At 43.6% G+C, this 23102-nt stretch overlaps 1 protein-coding gene across 2 annotated transcripts in view; it reads right to left on the reverse strand.

The window, feature by feature from the left end:
- Positions 1 to 847: 847 nt before the first annotated feature.
- The window catches only part of aco1 (aconitase 1, soluble), a 62075-nt gene continuing 39820 nt past the window's right edge, over positions 848 to 23102 (reverse strand). For both annotated transcript variants that reach the window (XM_072517348.1, XM_072517349.1), the window contains 10 exons: positions 18311 to 18446; positions 17531 to 17615; positions 16626 to 16782; positions 15969 to 16093; positions 15018 to 15122; positions 9202 to 9344; positions 6160 to 6307; positions 5473 to 5595; positions 2341 to 2526; positions 848 to 1291 (listed from right to left, as the gene is read on the reverse strand). In XM_072517348.1, coding sequence (XP_072373449.1) covers positions 1175 to 1291; positions 2341 to 2526; positions 5473 to 5595; positions 6160 to 6307; positions 9202 to 9344; positions 15018 to 15122; positions 15969 to 16093; positions 16626 to 16782; positions 17531 to 17615; positions 18311 to 18446 — 1325 coding nt within the window. In that variant the 3' untranslated portion in view covers positions 848 to 1174. The remainder of the gene's footprint in view (positions 1292 to 2340; positions 2527 to 5472; positions 5596 to 6159; positions 6308 to 9201; positions 9345 to 15017; positions 15123 to 15968; positions 16094 to 16625; positions 16783 to 17530; positions 17616 to 18310; positions 18447 to 23102) is intronic.

Raw genomic sequence — 23102 nt, forward strand, 5'->3', positions numbered from 1 at the left:
CATTTTGGTAAGAATAACGGCAAAAGGGATTATTATTTAAATGATAAAATATTAAAACATGCTGCTGTGCAGAGAGACCTGGGTGTGCTCGTGCATGAGTCGCAGAAAGTTGGTTTTCAGGTGCAACAGGTGATTAAGAAGGCAAATGGAATTTTGTCCTTCATTGCTAGAGGGATGGAGTTTAAGACTAGGGAGGTTATGCTGCAATTGTATAAGGTGTTAGTGAGGCCACACCTGGAGTATTGTGTTCAGTTTTGGTCTCCTTACTTGAGAAAGGACGTACTGGCACTGGAGGGTGTGCAGAGGAGATTCACTAGGTTAATCCCAGAGCTGAAGGGGTTGGATTACGAGGAGAGGTTGAGTAGACTGGGACTGTACTCGTTGGAATTTAGAAGGATGAGGGGGAATCTTTTAGAAACATAAAATTATGAAGGGAATCTATAGGATAGATGCGGGCAGGTTGTTTCCACTGGCGGGTGAAAGCAGAACTAGGGGGCATAGCCTCAAAATAAGGGGAAGTAGATTTAGGACTGAGTTTAGGAGGAACTTCTTCACCCAAAGGGTTGTGAATCAATGGAATTCCTTGCCCAGTGAAGCAGTAGAGGCTCCTTCATTGAATGTTTTTAAGATAAAGATAGATAGTTTTTTGAAGAATAAAGGGATTAAGGGTTCTGGTGTTCGGGCCGGAAAGTGGAGCCGAGTCCACAAAAGATCAGCCATGATCTCATTGAATGGCGGAGCAGGCTCGAGGGGCCAGATGGCCTACTCCTGCTCCTAGTTCTTATGTTCTTATGTAAATCGTGCAAAAAAAAAAAAAAAAAAAAGTGTGTCAAAGAATGCTGACAGGTTTCCACATATGTCACGTTTAATGGTATTGCAACGTTGTGTAGCTTTCAAAAATAGATTATTATTATAGCTGGATAATTCAGCTGGCAAACATTTTGCAAAGTAATTTCAAGGAAAAATTAGTTTGAAAATTGCTATTACAAAGACACTGATAAATCTTTTACTATTATAAAAACCCAGTCAGAAACATTTCACTGCTCCAACTAAACGGGAAAAAAAACAGGATTATATCAAAATTCACTTTTGATAATTAGTGCTTTAAATCTGTGCGTTTTCTGACATGATCGCTCATCTCCTTCACCATCCCCAAACTAAAAATAACGTCCAGCTAATTTGATATCATCTTTCGGATCATATAGTTTAGGATACCACCATGATGGAAATAGGCGAGTTCTACATCTGTATCGAATCTCATGGTGGCTTGGAAGGACTTGCCAGAGTCGAGCTAGGAGATTAAAAAGAAATTCTGTTGAATATTTGTACGCATATTCACACACACAAAACACTTACAGAGATGGGAAACGGTTTGATTACAGCCCAAATAGACATTTTCTCCCCATTTGCTTATTGTCTGAATCATATTTTCTAAGTTACTGGGAAATGCAAATGCTAAACAGTGGGTCAGTTTACTTACTTTTGTGTATGGTGAATGCCGTCAATCCCAAGGACTTTACAAACTATAAATTACATCACTAAAAAGTGGATAGTATGACACACATTCTGTATAACTGCACGACTGCTAATTAAATGAAACAATTCGAACAATTAAACAAAAGCAATTTATAAAAAAAAAAATTTGGAGAACCCAATTATTTTGTTTTTCCAATTAAGGGGCAATTTAGCATAGCTAATCCACCAAACCTGCACATCTTTTGGTTGTGGGGGTGAAACCCATGCAGACACGTGGAGAATGTGCAAACACCACACGGACAGTGATCCAGGCCAGGATTCGGACCCGGGTCCTCAGCGCCGTGAGGCAGCAGTGCTAACCACTGTGCCACGTGTCGCCCATAAACAAAAGCAATTATGAGAAAACGTTTTAACACAGCAAGTTGTAATCTGGATGCACTCATTGTCTGAAAGGATGGGATTGTGGATTCAGTAGTAAGTTTCAATTATTCATTCAATTCCCAATGAAGAGGAGAAAAGCCACAGGAATAGAGTTGTAAACGAGGACTGATATGTAAACTCTATTTTCCCTTCTGCACAGATTCTCCCCCACACAGATGGAAACTTGTTCTTTTATACATGTGCCCCAACCTTCCCCCATTTAGAATCAGCCACTCATAATCCTAACTGTAGCACACACTCAATTGTCACAGCATTTGCAACATCACACCTGAGGGACTGCAGCGGTTCAAGAAGGCAGCTCACCACCACCTTCTCAAGGGCAATTAGGGATGGGCATCACCTAGCCAGCAAGACTCACATCCAATAAATGAAGTTTAAAAAATTAACATTGCGTGTTCATCATAATAAAAATTAAGAATTCACCTTTATCTCCACATCCATCCTGGGCTTCAGCATCTCTGGAATGGAGATGGTATAGCGCTCACGGCCTGTAAGTCCCAAGCTGTCAGCAGTCTGTCCTGGCAGATACTCTAAAGGAATTATCCCCATCCCTACGAGATTGCTGCGGTGAATGCGTTCATAGCTCTCAGCAAGGACAGCTCTGATACCCTGGTAAGAAGGCTGGGTTAGTCAATTCCTTCGATTTGCAGCTGGAAGTTCAAACTTAACTCTTTAAAAGCAACAAAAATATGACTTGAGGACACGGTCAGCTGAGTTGCTATACGCAGGGATGCACAAAATATGATAAAAGAAGATCATTCAAACCCACTCAGGAGCAAATGGCGGCAGAGTTTCCACATGGGGCACAAATTGCACTAGTTTTCTAAAAGTGAAGCTATGGCTCAAATGCTTGCTCACATACATTTGGTTATTAGCAAACTTCAAATATTTTCTGACCCAGTGAAATTGGACACACTTCTATTGGTGCAGATCAAAATGGGTTTATTAGAGAAAACAATAAGTATTTTAAGAACTGCTTAGCCTCCATCTGGGAGTAACCAGATTGTAACTCAAATTTTAAAACACAATACGGAATCCTTTATTAGCTACATTGATGTCAATTCCTTAGTAAATTTAATTTTTAGTGTTTTAGATCTTTGAAAAAGGTGTTTAGTAAAGAGCGGCACGGTGGCACAGTGAATAACACTGCTGCCTCACAGAACCACAGTCCCGGGTTCAATTCCGGCCTCAGATGACTGTGCGGAGTTTTCACTTTCTCCCCGTGTCAGCGTGGGTTTCCTCCGGGTGCTCCGGTTTCCTCCCACAATCCAAAAGTATACAGGTTAGGTGGATTGGTCATGCTAAATTGCACCTTGATGTCCAAAGAGGTGTAGGTTTGGTTAAGGGGTTATTCAGATTGGGCCGGGAGAGTGGGCTTGGGTAGGGTGCTCTTTCAGAGGGTCAGTGCAGACTTGATGGGCCAAATGGCCTCCTTCTGCACTGTTGGGGTTCTATGATTCTATAATGCATTTGCCCCTTAAAAACAAATCAATCTGAAGATATTCCTCAAACATCAGAAACATGCCACCTTCATTAATATGATCCGTGTACATGACTGGTTTTCTGACCATGGTGGATATGCAGGGCCAGTTTTAAGTCATGATTTTTCAAAATCCAATGCAAAAAGATTGCGGGAACATAATTTATGCCAGATGCCCTGGGCATCACCATTAATAGATCAGGACATGCAGGAAAATGTAGTTAGGCCCAATCAAATCACCCATGACCTTATTAAGTGGCAGAGCATACTCCAGGGGGTTAATGGCCAATTTCCTATGTTCTTATAAAATGTGGTTTTGGCAGATTTCAGGTGAACTGCACATAATGGAAATATTTTACATTTCCTGTCCAGCTTTTATTTTATTTAAGAAACATTTAGAGTGTCCAATTCATTTTTTCCAATTAAGTGGCAATTTAGCATGGTCAATCCACCTATCCTGCACATCTTTGTGTTGTGGGGGCGAAACCCACACAGACACGGGGAGAATGTGCAAACTCCACACGGATAGTGACCCAGAACCGGGATCGAACCTGGGACCTCGGCGCTGTGAGGTAGCAGTGCTAACCACTGCGCCGCCGTGCTGCCCTCTGGCCATCTTTAGATCATTTGCCAGAAAAATATAATTTCTAAACCTGCTTTAAACCCCCAACCTTCCTCCTTCATATAGAATTAGAATTCCTACTGTGCAGAAGGAGGCCATGGAGTCTGCACCGACCCTCTAAAAAGTACCTCTCTTCGGCGCACTCCATATCCCTGGACATTGGGGCAATTTTACCAAGGGGAATCCACCAAACCTGCACATCTTTGGACTGAGAGGAGAAACCGGAGCACCCGGAGGAAACCCACCCAGACACGGGGAGAACATGCAAACTCCACAGTGATCCAAGGTCGGAATCAAATCCGGATCCTGGCGCTGTGAGATACCAGTGCTAACCACTGTTGCATTAATGTTTTGTGCATGTGGGGGGGGGGGGGGAAAGAGATCAGCAACCACTTTAAAATGATGGTCTTGCACCGTTCAAATGTGATCTCCCCAGGTATTTGTTGCCATTTAAATGATGGTCACTTTTTTGTGTAGCCATCTTTTTATTGGTGTGACATAATACATAGAACATATAGTGAAGGAGGCCATTCGGCCCATCGAGTCTGCACCGAACCATTTAAGCCCTCACCCACCCTATCCCGGTAACCCATTAACCCCATCTAACCTTTTTTGGTCACTAAGGGCAATTTATCATGGCCACTCCACCTAACCTGCACATCTTTGGACTGTGGGAGGAAACCGGAGCACCCGGAGGAAACCCACGCAGACACGGGGAGAATGTGCAGACTCCGCATAGACAGTGACCCAGCGGGGAATCGAACCTGGGACCCTGGCGCTGTGAAGCCACAGTGCTAATCACTTGTGCTACCGTGCTGCCCACCTATCATACTGAGAATTAGGACTTGTAGCTGCTGTTGATCTTTAGCTGCCAAGCTCCAATACTCAAAATTTCAAACGGTACAGTTTGTTTCCCCGTTTCTAAATTCTCATCCTGGTTTTCAAATTCCTTCGTGGCCTTGTCCCACCCCATCACCATAACCTCGCCTAGCCCTCCCGAGATCACTGTGCTCCTCTAGAGATTCCGCTGAAAGGCCACCAGCTGGAAACATGAACTCTGCTTCTCTGTCCACCGAGGCTGACTGAACTGACGAGCGTTTCCAGCATTTTCATTACCACCCCAGAATCTGCTGCAGGTTGATCCTGCCATGACAAGTATCCTAATGGATTGTGCATGCGACAGAGGTTAATCTGAAACACACTGCCTGGAAGGGCAGTGGAAGCAGACCCGGTTGTAACTTTCAAAAGGGAATTGGATACATACTTGAAAAGAAAAAAAAAAATTAAGGGCTATGGGGAAAGAGCAGGTGCAAGTGGAATTGTATAGGATGGGCTGAATGGCTTCTTTATCTGCTGCATTGTCCATGATTCTATACCATCATAAATTAATTATTCTTCCGCCATGGCTGAAAATCAAGGCTTGTATATATTCTGCCCTGTGCAAACAACTTACCTGTAAATAAGGACCCTTGGCTGCCCAGTCTCTGGAGCTGCCCGATCCATATTCCTTCCCAGCCAGAATAATCAGGGGATGATTGTGTCGGTGATAGCGTTCTGCGGCATCGTACACATCAAGCTGCCAACAATGGAGAAACATAAATGTACTTTAGAATTCTTTTAAAGCTAATACTTGGAACTGGAACAAATTACATTGAATTCGACATACTCTCAGTTAGAGCTTAACATGGTTACTGAATAAAAACAAACTGGCTTCTTTCACGTCTGCCCAAATTTGGCGGAATAATAACACACTGAGGGGAAAGAGGTTACTTTTTCCCCCAAATACATACCACTTCATTCGGATTGTTAGGGGGCCAGAGTGCCATCTTGCAAAGGATAACTTTATTACTGCTCAAATGCTGCACAATTCACTCATCCTCAAGAGAGAGTTCAAAGGGATGGACCATTGATTGAAAATGGCAGCCAGTGCCATTTACCACCACCAAGGCAACAGTCTTTGTGTCTATTTTCACATTTAATAAAAGAACAGAACACATACGCTCGACGTTCCACAAGAGCCTGGTTAAAAACAGTAATTCAGCACATGGAGGACCACAGGGTGATTGATGCCTTATCCTAGTGTGTGCCAACTCATCAGGGCTCAGGCTTGGTGAAAAGCAGCATCTAATTTTTCACTTACTGTTTCTGCACTGGGGAAGTGGGTAGTCTGCGGCCCCTGCTTGTTGAGGAATTTATTGAACAATCGGATGTTTGCAAATGTCCCTCGTGCCATTACTGCATCATTTCCCCGACGGGATCCATAGGAGTTGAATTGTCGAGGAGTTAAACTAAAAAGGAAATGTTTTGAAATTAATACAAGCAGGGTACAACTGGTTTAGTCACCGACTGTCACTAATTCTCCTCTGCCAAAGTCGGCCATGATCATTTGAGAGCAAAGATTATTTCCCCCCTCCTACACCTGCCTATTTAAATCCCTTCCCCTTGCCAGCTCCATCCTTGTCTCTAATTCCAAGTACAAGAAACTCAAACTTCTCTCCTCACCAAGGTAATTGCCTCTGCGGTTCTTCCCCTTCCACACCCAACCATTCCTCCTCCAAAAGCCCTCTTACCCCAGCCCTGACCTCCCATCGTTCTCCAAGTTTCTTTCCTATTGACTCCAATGTTCTCTCCAAGCCAATCCTGTCACTGAGATCCACCTCCTTCTCCTCCCTTGACCCAATTCTCACTAAACTTGCCTGTCTGGTCTCGGTGCTACCTGCCATTCCAAATGGTTCACTCCACTCAGGAACTGTTCTTTTCTTTTAAATCCATTACCACCACCCAACCCCATAAAAAACACACACACACGGCATCTCTATCCTTGCAAATTCTTGCCCCATTTCCAACTTCCTGATGTCTGTCAATTATTTGAATGTTTTACTGCCTCCCAGATCTGTGCACATTTCTCTCCCCACGGAGACCTCCGAATCAGGTTTTCTACACGTCCCATTGGATCAAAATTGCTCTAATTACAAATTATAATCTTTGTGACAACAATATGATGCATAATATCGCTTGGTCCTCTTTACACCCTTGGGTATAGTTGACCAAATAATCCTTTTTCAGTACCTCTCTCCTTTACCGTACAAATTAGTCCCACTGTTACTTATTAGAAGCATTCCAATAGCCTCTCACTCCATTCTGCACAAGCTCAGAGGCCAACATATATATACCCTCGGTCCCTTCCGCTTCCTCATCACAGACTGCATCTTGCCAACGTCATTTCTAGACTTCGACATATATGCTGAGAACACCCAACTCTCCCTCTTCATCATGGCTCATGAACCCTCCACCTCTGCAGTACTGAGACCACGATGACTTCCAGTCTTGGATGACTTGAAACTTCCTCCAGTTAAATAACTGGAAAAAGAGTGATGCCATCACCCTGGGATCCTGCCATACACTCAATGTCTGGCCATCTCCAAGCATGATTCTGCCAATATTCTGGCCAGCATCTTATATTCCATGCGCTTCACCTCATGCAAACCTCTCCTGCCTGTATCCTAGCCCACATTAGGTACTGCTCACTATCACCTTTGTCCTCGATGATAGACTCCTGGTCCCACAACATCAGAATTGTAAAATTCTCATTCTTATGTTTAAACTCCTCCACAACCCGATATGTCTAAAATCCTTCTGCATTATACTTCATCACAAATTTGACTTCAGCATTTTGTAAACGCCTCCCCCACCCTTCTCCCAACAAACCTTGGGTGCCTAGACCGCGGGTCCTGTAGTTCCTTCCTGAACCAGAATGCCCCTCCCTCCTCTTTAAGACCCAACTCTTTCATCTCTTTTAATCGCCTCTCCCAATACCCCTTCTTTGGCTCAGTGTGCAGTGTTTCCTTTGATTTTAAATCTAGGGCGAGATTCTCTAGCCGTCCCATGCCGTGTTTCTCGGTGGCTGCTGTCAATGGTATTTCCCACTGAATTCACCCCACACTGGTCGGGAAACAGGTCGGCGGGGCTGGAAGACCCCGCCAGCGAGAACAGCCAGAAGATCACACCTGTAATCTTTGATGGGATTTGGGTGTCACCTTCCCCTGAACTGGATGTTTTGCTCGGCCATTTCAAAGGAACGTTCAGAGTCAACCACTTTGTCACAAATCTGGAGTCACAAGGACATCAGACCAGGTGAGGATGGCAGATTTTGTTCCCTAATGGACATTTTTATGACAATTGACAATGGTTTCATGGTCACCATTACCGGGACTAACTTTCAATTCCAGATTTTGGTAGGATTTGAACCCTACCATCAGCTAGGCCTCTGGATTACCAGTCCAGTGATATTACCACTATGTCACCATCTTCGCCCAGATTCAAATCTATTCATATAAAACCACACCATAAAAAACAGGAACAGAGGTAGGCCAAATGGGTCTGTAAGCTTACTTCACCATTCAAAAAGGCCATCCACTTCAACTCACTTTCCTACCTATCCCTATAAACCTTGATTTTTTTCAGTGTCCAAAAATCTCAAAAATGAATATACTTATCCACAGCTCTCTGGGGTGGAGAATTCCAAAGACCCTCAGCTTTCTATGTGAAAATATTTTCTTGCCCCATCAGTCCTGAACGGCTGATACTTCTTCCTCAGAGTATGACCCCCTAAAACCAGGGTGACCCAATCTTTTCGAGCCACAGAAATGCTGGTGACCGCCCAAGAGCATCTAGCCAGCCTATCAGCATCCAGTGCTTCAAGAGGCCTTGCTCTGATCGGCCTAGTTGATTTATCTAACTATTTTAAAACTTGCCGCATTCGTACCGGCCTTTGCTGGTCATGTGGAGGCCGCCAGCTTCACGGACCGCAGTTTGGGAACCCCTGCCCGAAAATTAGGCTCTCCAGCCAGACCAAGCAGCCTCTCAGCACCGACCCTGCCAAGCCGTCTCAGAACTTTCTATTCTCCATTCTATTCAGTCTCTCTTCATAAGATTAACCCTTTCATCCCAGGAAGGAGTAAGCCTTCATTACACCCACTTCCAAATTACATCCTTCCTTAGGTAAGGAAGCCAAAGTTAAACTTTAGATAAACGGGCTTTATTTCTTGCTGAATATGCAACAGTTATTTGCAGCGATGACAAGTTAGTTATCAGTGTTCCATTACAAACTATTTGCAGTAAGTCTGCAGCAGGACACGGTGTCAATTTGGACATGAATTAAATTATTAAGGCTTGTACTCACCCTCGATCGGTTAAATACCGTGCAGCTGGGCTGTTTCTTGCAATATTTCCTGCTGGAGAGATATGATCAGTTGTGACCGAATCACCCAAGTTTAAAAGGACAAAGGCATTGTCGATAGATTTAGGAGTTTGAAGATCTATAGTCTGCACAAAAAAAAGGTCAGTTTAAAAACAAGTATACGCTTTAATGTACGATGTGGTAATCACACTCCAAGTTGACGAATAGTGACCATAAACAGATCATAGAATTGTTACGATGCAGAAAGAGGCCATTCGGCCCATCACATCTGCACCCATTCTCCAAACGAGCATCATGACTTAGTGCCGTTCCCCTCCTTTTACCCATAACCCTGCACAATAACCATCGAACATCTTCTTGAATGCCTCGATTGAACCTGCCACCAGCACATTTCGAGGCAGTGCATTCCGGATCCAAAACATTCGCTGTGTGAAACTTTTTTTTTCTCGCATCACATTTGCTTCTTTTGCAACTCGCTTTAAACCTGTGCCCTCTCGTTCTCAATCATTTTACGAGCCGGAACAGTTTCTCCCCATCTACTCTGCCCAGATCCCCCATGATTTTGAGCAAAGATTTTATAGAATTCACGGAATCTCTTCAGCCAGAAGGGCCATTCGGCCCATTGAGTCAACCTACCAAAAGCACCTCCCCCCACAAAAAATAACCCCACCTAACCTACACATCTTTGGACTGTCTGAGGAAATCGGAGCAACTGGAGGAAACCTACGCAGACAAGGAGAGAATGTGAAAACTTCACACATCTCTATCCAATCTTCTCTTTGCCTTCTTCTGGGCTGGTTTAGCACAGTGCGCTAAACAACTGGCTTGTAATGCAGAACAAGTCCAGCAGCGCGGGTTCAATTCTCGTACCAGCCTCCCCGAACAGGTGCCAGAATGTGGCGACTAGGGGCTTTTCACTAACTTCATTGAAGCCTACTTGTGACAATAAGCAATTATTATTATATTATTATTCTCTCCAAGGTGGCCAATCCCAACCTCTCCAATCTGTCCTCATATGTTTCTCATCCCTGGAACTATTCTTGCAAACCTCTACTGCACTCTCTCCAATGCATTCACATCCTTCCTATAGTGAAGCACCCAGAACAGAATACTCCGGTTGAGGTCTAACTATAAGTTCAACATAACCTCCTTGCTCTTGTACTCTATGCCTCTTTTAATAAATCCCAGGATACTGTAAGCTTTACTAATAGCTCTCCCCACCTGTCCTGTCACCTTATAATAATAATCTTTATTATTGTCACAAGTAGGCTCACATTAACACTGCAATGAAGTTACTGTGAAAATCCCCTAGTCGCCACATTCCGACGCCTGTTCGGGTACACAGAGGCAGAATTCAGAATGTCCAAACTACCTAACAGCACATCTTTCGGGACCGTGGAAGGAAACCGGAGCACCCGGAGGAAACGCACACAGGCACAGGGAGAACGTGCAGACACCACACAGACAGTGACCCAAGCCGGATTTGAACCTAGGACCCTGGAGCTGTGAAGCAACCATGCTAACCACTGTGCTACCATGCTATGATCTTGTGATCATTGCAATCCTGTCCTGAAAGGTATCAACTCATTCTTTGGTGGGCTGAATGATCAGCGGTGCTTTGCTGCCTCATTCCCAATGATTGCTCTTCATAAACTGTAACTACAACAACTCGTAATAATAGAGATCCTTTAATGTATCAAAAAGGTACGACACACGAAGTGACTGTCGAGCAAAATTCAACACCAAGATACATAACAAGATACTAGGACTGGTAGCCAGAAATTTGGTCAAAGAGGCTAATTTTAAGAAGGATCTTAGAAGGGACAGGCAGAGTGTGTTGTAGAAGGGAATCCCTGAACTTGGGCCTCAGCAACTGAAAGCACATCTGCTAACGGCAGTGCAATTAAAATCGAAGATGCACAAGAGGCCGGAATTGCAGATGTGCAGATTATCAGGAATTCACGCTAACCAGCGAGTACTGAGATTGAACCGGGGTATTAGGCCCGAAGGCGTGGATAATCTGAGCCAAACCAGGGCCTGTCCTCATTCGGCATCCATACATTGTCGGTCAAGCGTGGCAGCTGGACAAAAATCAGAACCAGGAACTCTAGCAAGTTCTTCACTAGTCTGGAATTTGAGGATTATTATAAATGAAGGGAGACGGCCATTCAACCCCTCAAGCCTGTTCTATTATTCAATTAGGCCATGGCTAATCTCCACCTCACCCACTTGGTTCTTTAATCCCCAGTACTCTTTGCCTAACACACTAACCATCAATCTCAGGCTTGAAATTTTCACTCCATCCCTCAGCCTCAACATCTTTGAGGGCAGAGCTCCAGATTTCCACAGCTCTTGTGTTGCAATGCTGCTTGACATCACCATGTCCTGCCTGAAATTATCTCTCGTTCAAAGAAATAAAGGCTTTGCATTTACCGTCTGCCTTTTCATGTGCCTTAAAGCATAAACTATCTGAAATGCTTCAAAAACAATAATGTACTTTGAAATGGAGTGGCTTACAAGGACAAACCGTTCAGCTATTTTACCCGCCTGCACCAAAAGCAGGGGTAATGGTCAATCAGATGAATTGCGCAGGATACACAGCATGGGAGCAGGCCTCACAGCCTAACCTTTGCATGCCAGTCTTTATATTCCACAAAGGCCTCTTTAGGTTTCCAGAAATTATGTTAATTTGTTTTTGAGCTGCACGGCAGCACAGTGGTTAGCCCTGCTGGCTCAAAACACCAGGGGCCTGGGTTCAATTCTGGCCTTGGGTGACTGTGTGGATTTTGCTCAATAACCTCACAGTCTCTCTCCCAGAGTTTTATATCTACCTCCTCGTTCTCTTGGGTGAAGACAGATATTAAGTATTTGTTCAACATCCTACCAATGTCCACTGGCTCCACCGACAAGATTTCCCTGTTGGTTCCTAATAGGCCTCTTTCCCTGGTGATCCTCTTCTCATTAATATACTTAAAGAATATCTTGAGATTTTCCCTACTTTTACCAGCCAGCGCTTTCTCATATCCCCTCTTTTTCTCTCCTAATTGCTTTCATAAGCTCCATCCTGCACTTTCCGTACTCCACTAATGCCTCTGTTGATTTGCTCCCCTTGTACTTCTCAAAGCCTCTTTTTTCCTTCTCATAGTATCCTGAATGTCACTAGTCATCCATGATTCCCTGGGCTTGTTACTCCTTCATATTACCCTAGAGGGAACCTTTACCCTCGAGGATTGAGATAGAGAATCTGGTGAACTGGTGGGACGACAATAATCTCTCCCTCAACGTCAACAAAACGAAGGAGATTGTCATCGACGTCAGGAAGCGTAGTGGAGAACAAAACGAAGGAGATTGTCATCGACTTCAGGAAGCGTAGTGGAGAACATGCCACTGTCTACATCAATAGGAACGAAGTAGAAAGGGTCGAGAGCTTCAAGTTTTTAGGTGTCCAGATTACAAACAACCTGCCCTGGTCTCCCCATGCCGACACTATAGTTAAGAAAGCCCACCAACAACTCTACATTCTCAGAAGACTAAGGAAATTTGGCATGTCACCTATGACTCTCACCAACTTCTACAGAAAGAACCATAGAAAGCACTCTTTCTGGTTGTATCACAGCTTGGTATGGTTCCTGCTCTACCCAAGACCGCAGGAAACTACAAAAGGTGATGAATGTAGCCCAGTCCATTACGCAAACCAGCCTCCTATCCATTGACTCTTGTCTACAATTCCCGATGCCTGGGAAAGGCAGCCAGCATAATTAAGGACCCCACACACCCCGGACGTACTCTCTTCCACCTTCTTCCGTCAGGAAAAAGATGCCAAAGTTTGAGGTCACGTACCAACCGACTCAAGAGCAGCTTCTTCCCTACTGCCATCAGACGTTTGAATGGACCTACCTCGTATTAAGTTGATCTTTTTCTACACCTTGCTATAACTGCAACATTATATTCTGCAGTCTCTCCTTCCTTCCCCATGTACGGTATGCATTGTTTGTACAGCATGTAAGAAACAATACTTTTTACTGTATGCTAATACATGTGACAATAATAAATCAAATCAAATGGAACATGTTGGGCTTGTAACCCCCCCCCCCCCCCCATACACATTAATGCTCTTCAGTAGATTTCCCCACAAGCAACTATTTCCAGTCTACCTTGGCCAGATCCGGTCTTATTTTACTGACGATCCGCTCTCCCCCAATCCACCACCTTTTTTTGAAACTTGTCCATACCAAACTTAAATTGTACCATGTTGTGGTCGCCATCACCAAAATGCTCCCCCACCAACACGTCTGGTTGCATTCCCCAGAATGTGATGGCTACTATATCACAATTCCACATGTCAATCCTCGCCCTTAACTCATCCATTTTACCTGTAATACTCCTGGCATTAAAGTAGAGGCCATTCACCTTTGCCGTACTCTCTTGAAACTACCGCTGTATTCCCTCTGACTAGATTGCTTTTCTGTGTTATGCTGTGTCCCAGTCTGCGTCCCCGCCCTGCCAAATTAGTTTAAACCCCTCCCAACAGCACTATCAAACCCGCCAGCAAGGATGTTAGTACTGCTCTGGTTCAGATGCAGACCGTCCCGCTTGTAGAGGCCCCAACTTCCCCAGAAGCAATCACAGTGGTCCAGGAATCTGAAACCCTCCCTCCTGCAACAACTCTTAAGCCACGCATTCATCGGCGTTGTTCTCCTATTTCTGTACTCGCTAGCGCATGGCACCAGAGATTACAACCAGAGAAGTCCTGCTTTTTAGTCTACTACCTAACTCCCTGAATTCTTGATGCAAGATCTCAGCCCTCTTTCTACCTAAAAATTCTGTTAACTTTTCTAAGTGCCCTGCCATAACATCTTTCAGTGGCTTCCAACTTGGATCTTGTACGTCTCTCTTGTAGAGACCATGAATCAGTTTCAATTTGAACTTGGAATTTTTTTTGGAGATCAAGCAATGAGATGGATTACGGGTTTGTCCTGTCCACTCTGCACATTGGCTTTTTAACTTTAAGGATGGGATGAAAAAAAATTACAGTACACAAAATTCTGCAGGATATAAATAAGCCACGAATAGCTTTAATTGATCAGAATCTGATCTTGATAACTGGTAATCTGAAGTGCAAACACAAGCCAGGGAAGTGTTCAAAGCTGGCAGGCTAATGCTAAAGCTCAGCCATGCCAACTGAACCATTAATAGTGCCAGCCATGACTCAATGGCTAGCACTCTCACCTGTGAGGCAGAAAGCAGTGGTTGAAGCCTCACTCCAAAGATCTGAGGCCAAATGTCTAGGCTGACACTCCCGCACTGTCAGACTTGTCGATGAGATGTTAAACGGGGGCCCCGCCTGTCCTCTCAGGTGCATGCAAATGCTCCCACAGGACTACCTTGAAGAAGAGCAGGGGGAACTCTCCCTGGATTTCTGGCCAATATTTATCCCTCAACCAACGTCACTAAAAAACAAAGTATCTGGTTATCACATTGCTGCTCGAGGGCCTTTATTCAGTGTGAATTGGCTACAACAGTGACTAGTCTTCAAAATCTCTTCATTGGCTGCAAAGTGGCTCATCATTTTAAGATCATGGAAGGAGCTACAGAAATGCAAGTACTTTCCTTTCATCAAAGTGCCCATCACTCTGTTTTGAGCACATGAAATTCCTCTCAATTTCTACCACCATTTTGAAGATTATTGGTCTGAACATCAGAGGTAGACTGCATCAACAAATATTAGAATTCTCCCCCACCATGAGGAAAATAGCGGAGTGATCCAAGACATTGAAAGCACCACCACGCTCACATACCAGGGTCTCAAAAAATGGCGGAGACTTGATATACGTTGACTTGGGATTCCAAGCATAGAGTTTGTCACTAGGAGCATTCAAAGAATTCCAGCATTCATTTCCTTTCTGTGAGAAAACATAAATGATAAAGAAATGATACTATCCCTCTCGACTATAACTTAACTTCATACCATTGAAGGGCAACAGTGGTGATCTGCACAGCAGTTATTGTACGAATATTTGCATTGAATACTATATACAACAGACCACATGACTGCTTAGCAGACATGATTTAACCAAAAGTTTGACAGTGGCTCAAAATGCCGCAGTTAAATATTGGTTACCAATATTTTTATTCACCGTTACTCAGTTTCCAACAGACACTGTTGCAACAGTTTAAAACAGTGGGCAACCTGCGACCTGTACGTGGCCTATCAGGGTTCTGAGTGTGGCCCGCAAGATAGTTTGCTGATCGCTGCCCATACGCAGGGTTGCCAGATTCCGCTAGTTTCCGTCTGCATAGTGTCCTTCCTACCGGTATGACTGAAGCAAGATGCATGTAAAGTGGGGGCAAGTGAAGTGAGGTGCGAGCCGATTGCTCACAACACTGACTGTGAGAGCCGTGCGTTCCCTCTGCATCTAAAATGTTAATATTTATTTTGTTTTTACCATTTTATGTGGATGACATTTCTATTAATATAAGAATGATTAAGCATTTTCTATAACTCGTTATGAAATATCCGACGTGTATTAAATGTATTTAATCTTATCATGGGGGTTCTGATTAGAGAACAAGCGCAACATCGAGGGCCGAAGGGCCTGTACTGCGCTGTAATGTTCTATGTTCTAAGCCCGATTGCAGTCTTGAAGCCCATTGAGATGAAGGAGGGACTCTCCTATGGCCCACTCACGAGCCAGGGTTTAAAATCAGCAAAGCTTTGAATTTCCCCGAGTAAAGTCTGCCTAGTTTACCTCGATCTTCTGATAAACTTCCTTGAACATGGCAGGAATAACAAATTTTCTCTCGATGTCTTGCAATTCTTCCCTGGTTGGCCAAATGTCTCTCAGAAAGATTTCCTTTCCTTCCTCGGTAACACCTGAAAAGGAAGAAGCAATACAGCCCAGCTGAATATGAACGGGTGCAACATTCTGGAGAGAGAAAAAACTAATCACAACTTGGTTATACTCAGGTAGCATGCTCTTAAAATGAACACTTATTAAAAAAAGAAAATTCAGGTTATTCACGTGCAAACTTGATTAATACTTTTCACGAATGTTTAAAAGTGTCTAATTACTAGGCACGTATCTGCCCTTCTCCTTTGCAGTGCTGCTGTTTTTGTGACAGTCATGGCTCAGTGGTAGTATTCTCAGTTCCCCCCCCCTTCCCCCAATGATTTTAATACTTGAAGCTCTTGTAAAACACAATAAAAACAAAGTGAGGGTCTAAGGAACAATGGCAGTGGAAGGTCCAGAGTCTACAAGCCATCAACCAGTCCTCTATTGCCGCACAGCATAAATATTCAACCAGTCCTTAGAATAAACTAAAATTAAATTGTTGCCTTGTACTGTTTGCTCTGGAAATCCTTCTTTGGCAGTTCAAAGCTGAAACGCAGTGGAGAAGCTGCTTACCCAATGGTTCCACTTCGAAGCTGATTCTGATAGTCCCAGCGATGGCATATGCAATAACCAGCGGTGGTGAAGTCAAGTAGTTAGCACGTGTGTTGGGATGTACACGACCTTCAAAGTTTCTATTCCCAGACAATACTCCAACAGCAACAAGGTCACTCTGAACAAACAAGGATTACATAACTTAAAATTGCCTGTACAAGTGATGCTGGCAAGCATTAAACTGTTTTCATTCAACTTGTCCTTTGGAGAAGTACGTAGATCATGACCGAGAATGTTTCGCTAGATTTTCAGCTCCCTGACAATGATTGCACGCTATCTTCCTCTATTCTGGAATAGCAGACCTCGGGAAACCATTCAAACCAGCTGCCTAATCACTTGTGCTTCACATCTTTTTAAAATTGATTCATGGGAAGTGGGCATCGCTGGCTAGACCAGCATTTATTGCACATCCCTACCTGCCCTTGAGAAGGTCGGGGTGAGTCGCCTTCTTGCACCGCCTCAGTCCAGATGTCTAAGTGCAGCCACAGTGCTGTTAGGGAGGGAGTCCCAGGCTATCGACCCAGTTACGGTAAAGGAACAGGGCTATATTTCCAGGTCAGGGTGCGGTGTGGCTTAAGGGCACCTTGCACGTGCCTGCTGCCCTTGTTCTTCAAGGTGGTAGAGTTTGAGAGTTTGGAAGGTACTGTTTAAGGAGCCTTGGTGAGTTGCCGCAATGTATCTTGTAGATGGTAACTCACCACGGTTTCTTCCTTCAAAAGGACCATAACACGCGCGAATAACAGCAACAATGGAGAAAGTTTTGCAACGGGCAGCTCGGCTCTTCATTTTGAATAATTCCACCATAAAATGCGCACACCACAAAGAAAGGCCAGTTCAAACTTAATGGGATATTAATAATACTTTACCTCAGTAATGGCTTCCACCACAGACTCCGGGAGAGGACCACTGTTACCAATGCACGTCATGCACCCATAGCCAACAACATCAAACCTGCAGTAGATAAAAACAGAACTATTAAAATCTCCAATAACTAGAAATGTGCAAGTCCGACTCTGCCTGCCTGCATCTTCCAGTATGGAAGTAAAACATGGCAACTTGAACTTGCATTTGTGTAGTCCCTTTCACAGTCTCAAGCTTTCTGACTTGGGGGAAGTTACATGGTCTAGATTATACATCCCTGTGCATCCTCCACACAATTCAACCACCTTCTTCAACTCAACCCAACCAATATATCGAGCCACTTAAATCCATTTTATTGTTGATATGTTTAGATTTTTCAGAATTAGAAACATTTCACCATACATTTAACTGAACAAATCTCCTCGCCTGTGTTTGTTTAAAGTTGGCTTAGCTCCGCTCCATACATTGAAACCAGAATACAACAAACCTTCCAACATGTGGTTTAAAATAAGCTGCCGGGATCTGAACTGTAGTTTCTTGTTTAAAATATAAGCTACCTACATACAGTGACAACAACCACAAATGAAGCCAGGAAATACATAATTTCTGTCATAAATCACTCTTTCACATTATAACTGTATTCCACAGGGACATAGAGGTTTAAACAAGTATTAAAGAAAGTTGAAAGATGACTACTTTGTGTACAGAGAAAATCAAGTCTCTGTACAGAACTCCAGTACAGAGCAAGGCTGCCAACATAACCTATTGAAAAGTTCTGGACTTACCCTAGCTTGGCGAGATAGGGCATGACTCCACTCTCTTTTAAGTAGTAGGTAACTACACCACTTCCTGGAGATAAACTGGTTTTGATGTAGGGTTTAACATCGAGGCCAGCTTCGACTGCTTTCTTCGCCAACAACCCTGCAAAGTACAGAAGAGAAAGATATTACATTTTTTTCCCCTGAATGAAGCTCCATGTTAGTCAAGTACAAAGCAATGGGTGGCTTCTCAAGAGGTATCCAAAATGCTGAGGGTTTTCAACAGACCAAAAATTTGTTTTCTCATGACAGTGGGTGTGTAATCAGAGATTAGAAATAGAAATAAATTAGCGAAAGCAGCTACGCCCGGCCTCCCCCCCCCCCCTCCCCCCCCACCCCCCCACCCCCCCCACCCCAAACACCATGTTAAGACCATCAACATGGTGGAATCAGATTCCATGAGAACTTTTACAAGGCAACAGGATTGCATTTGTGGAGGATTCATTTTCAGGGTTATGGGTAAAAAGGTGGGCTATAGGATAAAAATGGACAGCTCTTTCAGAAAGCAGGCACCAGCAGGATGGGCTGAATGGCCTCCTCTGTGCTGTACGATTCCATGATTCATATACGTGTATAATACAGGATTGAAATAATATTGATCACCATCAAATGAAAAGAAATAAAGGGATTCGGGGATATGGTGTACGGGCCGGAGAGTGGCACTGAGTCCACAAAGATCAGCCATGATCTCATTGAATGGCGGAGCAGGCTCGAGGGGCCAGATGGCCCACTCCTGTTCCTAGTTCTTATGTTCTTAAATGAAAATGGGCTTTGCCAACTAAAGTAGCCTGGGAAGCTTAAGACACTTAACGTGCCAATTTTTAATATGTCTATAAAGGACAACTGGATAAAGCAATTTTATTTTGTTGCGAAATACCGCCACACTTATCACGAGGTTATAAGCAGAGAAAGTGCACACCTTGGGATTTTGATTAAACACAATTGTCTCATCATAAAGTACTTTCAACTCGTGGATGAGTTGATGGATCCTTTTAAGGTGAATGGAGCAGACACAATATCCAAAAGATGCATCAGCTCCTTAACATAAATTATCCTTACAACACCAGGTTAAAGTCCAACAGGTTTGTTTCAAATCACTAGCTTTCGGAGCACTGCTCCTTCACCTGAGGAAAGAGCAGTGCTCCAAAAGCTAGTGATTTGAAACAAACCTGTTGGACTTTAACCTGGTGTTGTAAGAATTCTTACTGTGCTCATCCCAGTCCAACGCCGGCATCTCCACATCATAAATTATTCTTCTGTAACAAGTGACAATGCACACACCTGCAACACAACATATCCACAGTTTTGCAGCAGATTTCTGGCACAGCAGTATCAAATAGACCCAAGAAAACTGTAGCTCGGAAAATCTTCAATGTATGACTAGAATTTCCGAATCGATATGTGACTTTTTTGTTTAAAAAACCCAGAACAATAGTTGGTCCAGAATGGGTTTCAATGCTTTTTGGTTTTCTCAACTGCAAAGTCTTTCCACTGGCATGCATGCCTGAGAATACTAACAAGTTACCAATCTAGAGCACAAACGTGCCTGGCATCTTACACTACTGCAGAGAGGAAAGAACGGAGATGTTTCAGGGAAGTAATGATCGTTTGTATGCAGGTCCAAGTCGCCATGTACATGATACAGCAGTCTACCTGGGTTTATACAGCCCAGAGTGCTTCTGCAGATGATATCAATGTTTTATGGCTCATTTATATCACAGTTCAATAATTTCATAAGTTCATAAGCTATGGGAGCAGAATTAGGCCATTTGGCCCATCAAGTCCGCTCCGCCATTCGATCATGGCTGATCTCAACCTGGCCTTAACTCCACTATCCTGCCTGTTCACCATAATCCTTTAACCCATTACCAATTAAAAATCTGTCCTTAATTAAAAACGCCTCCTTAAATTTACTCATTGTCCCAGCATCCACTGCACTCTCGGGTAGCGAATTCCACAGATTCACAACCCTTTGGGAGAAGTAGTTTCTCCTCAACTCCGTTTTAAATTTGCTACCTCTTATCCTAAGACTATGACCTCTCTATCGTTCGCGAAAGCCCCACAAGAGGAAGCATCTGCTCCACGTCCATTTTATCCATACCTTTTATCATCTTGTATACCTCAATTTGATCTCCCCTCATTCTTCTAAACTCTAGAGTATGGGCCTAAACTTCTTAATTTCCCTCATACGACAAACCCCTCATCTCCGGAATCAACCCAGTGAACCCCCTCTGAATTGCCTCCAATGCCGCGACATCTTTCCTCAAATAAGGGGAGGAAAAATGTGCACAATACTCCAGGCATGGTCTCATCAATGCCTTGTATATAAGAACATAAGAACTAGGAGCAGAAGTACATCATCTGGCCCCTCGAGCCTGCACCATTCAATGAGATCGTGGCTGATCTTTTGTGGACTCAGCTCCACTTTCCGGCCCGAACACCATAACCCTTAATCCCTTTATTCTTCAAAAAACTATCTATCTTTATCTTAAAAACATTTAATGAAGGAGCCTCTACTGCTTCACTGGGCAAGGAATTCCATAGATTCACAACCCTTTGGGTGAAGAAGTTCCTCCTAAACTCAGTCCTAAATCTACTTCCCCTTATTTTGAGGCTATGCCCCCTAGTTCTGCTTTCACCCGCCAGTGGAAACAACCTGCCTGCATCTATCCTATCTATTCCCTTCATAATTTTATATGTTTCTAGAAGATCCCTCCTCATCCTTCTAAATTCCAACGAGTACAGTCCCAGTCTACTCAACCTCTCCTCGTAATCCAACACCTTCAGCTCTGGGATTAACCTAGTGAATCTCCTCTGCACCCCTCCAGTGCCAGTACATCCTCTCTCAAGTAAGGAGACCAAAACTGAACACAATACTCCAGGTGTGGCCTCACGAACACCTTATACAATTGCAGCATAACCTCCCTAGTCTTAAACTCCATCCCTCTAGCAATGAAGGACAAAACTCCATTCGCCTTCTTAATCTCCTGTTGCACCTGTAAACCAGCTTTTTGCGACTCATGCACTAGCACACCCAGGTTTCTCTGCACAGCAGCATGTTTTAATATTTTATCATTTAAATAATAATCCCTTTTGCTGTTATTCCTACCAAAATGGATAACCTCACATTTGTCAACATTGTATTCCATCTGCCAGACCCTAGCCCATTCACTTAGCCTATCCAAATCCCTCTGCAGACTTCCAGTATCCTCTGCACGTTTTGCTTTACCATTCAGCTTAGTGTCATCTGCAAATTTGGACACATTGCCCTTGGTCCCCAACTCCAAATCATCTATGTAAATTGTGATCAATTGTGGGCTAAACACTGATCCCTGAGGGACACCACTAGCTACTAATTGCCAACCAGAGAAACACCCATTAATCCCCACTCTTTGCTTTCTATTAATTAACCAATCCTCTATCCATGCTACTACTTTATCCTTAATGCCATGCATCTTTATCTTATGCAGCAACCTTTTGTGTGGCACCTTGTCAAAGGCTTTCTGGAAATCCAGATATACCACATCCATTGGCTCCCCGTTATCTACCGCGCTGGTAATGTCCTCAAAGAATTCCACTAAATTAGTTAGGCACGACCTGCCCTTTATGAACCCATGCTGCGTCTGCCGGGCTGTTTAGCACAGGGCTAAACCGCTGGCTTTGAAAGCAGACCAAGGCAGGCCAGCAGCACGGTTCAATTCCCATAACAGCCTCCCCGAACAGGCGCTGGAATGTGGCGACTAGGGGCTTTTCACAGTAACTTCATTTGAAGCCTACTTGTGACAATAAGCGATTTTCATTTCATTTCATTTCAATGGGACAATTTCCATCCAGATGCCTCGCTTTTTCTTCCTTGATGATAGATTCCAGCATCTTCCCTACTACCGAAGTTAAGCTCACTGGCCTATAATTACCCGCTTTCTGCCTACCTCCTTTCTTAAACAGTGGTGTCACGTTTGCTAATTTCCAATCCGCCGGGACCACCCCAGAGTCTCGTGAATTTTGGTAAATTATCACTAGTGCATTTGCAATTTCCCTAGCCATCTCTTTTAGCATTCTGGGATGCATTCCATCAGGGCCAGGAGACTTGTCTACCTTTAGCCTGCCCATCACTATCTCCTTAGTGATAACAATCCTCTCAAGGTCCTCACCTGTCATAGCCTCATTTCCAGCAGTCACTGGCATGTTATTTGTGTCTTCCACTGTGAAGACCGACCCAAAAAATCTGTTCAGTTCCTCAGCCATTTCCTCATCTCCCATTATTAAATCTCCCTTCTCATCCTCTGAAGGACCAATATTTACCTTAGCCACTCTTTTTTGTTTTATATATTTGTAGAAACTTTTACTATCTGTTTTTATATTCTGAGCACGTTTACTCTCATAATCTATCTTACTCTTCTTTATAGCTTTTTTAGTAGCTTTCTGTTGCCCCCTAAATATTTCCCAGTCCTCTAATCTCCCCCTAACCTTTGCCATTTTGTATGCTTTTTCCTTCAATTTGATACTCTCCCTTATTTCCTTAGATATCCACGGTCGATTTTCCCTCTTTTTACCGTCCTTCCTTTTTGTTGGTATAAACCTTTGCTGGGCACTGTGAAAAATCACTTGGAAGGTTCTCCACTGTTTCACCATAAAGTCTTTGCTCCCAGTCTACCTTAGCTAGTTCTTCTCTCATCCCATTGTAACCTACTTTGTTGAAGCACAAAACACTAGTGCTTGATTTTACCTTTCCACCCATCATCTGTATTTTAAATTCCAC

The sequence above is a fragment of the Scyliorhinus torazame genome, chromosome 9 (assembly GCF_047496885.1).
Source record: "Scyliorhinus torazame isolate Kashiwa2021f chromosome 9, sScyTor2.1, whole genome shotgun sequence".
Lineage (NCBI taxonomy): Eukaryota > Metazoa > Chordata > Chondrichthyes > Carcharhiniformes > Scyliorhinidae > Scyliorhinus > Scyliorhinus torazame.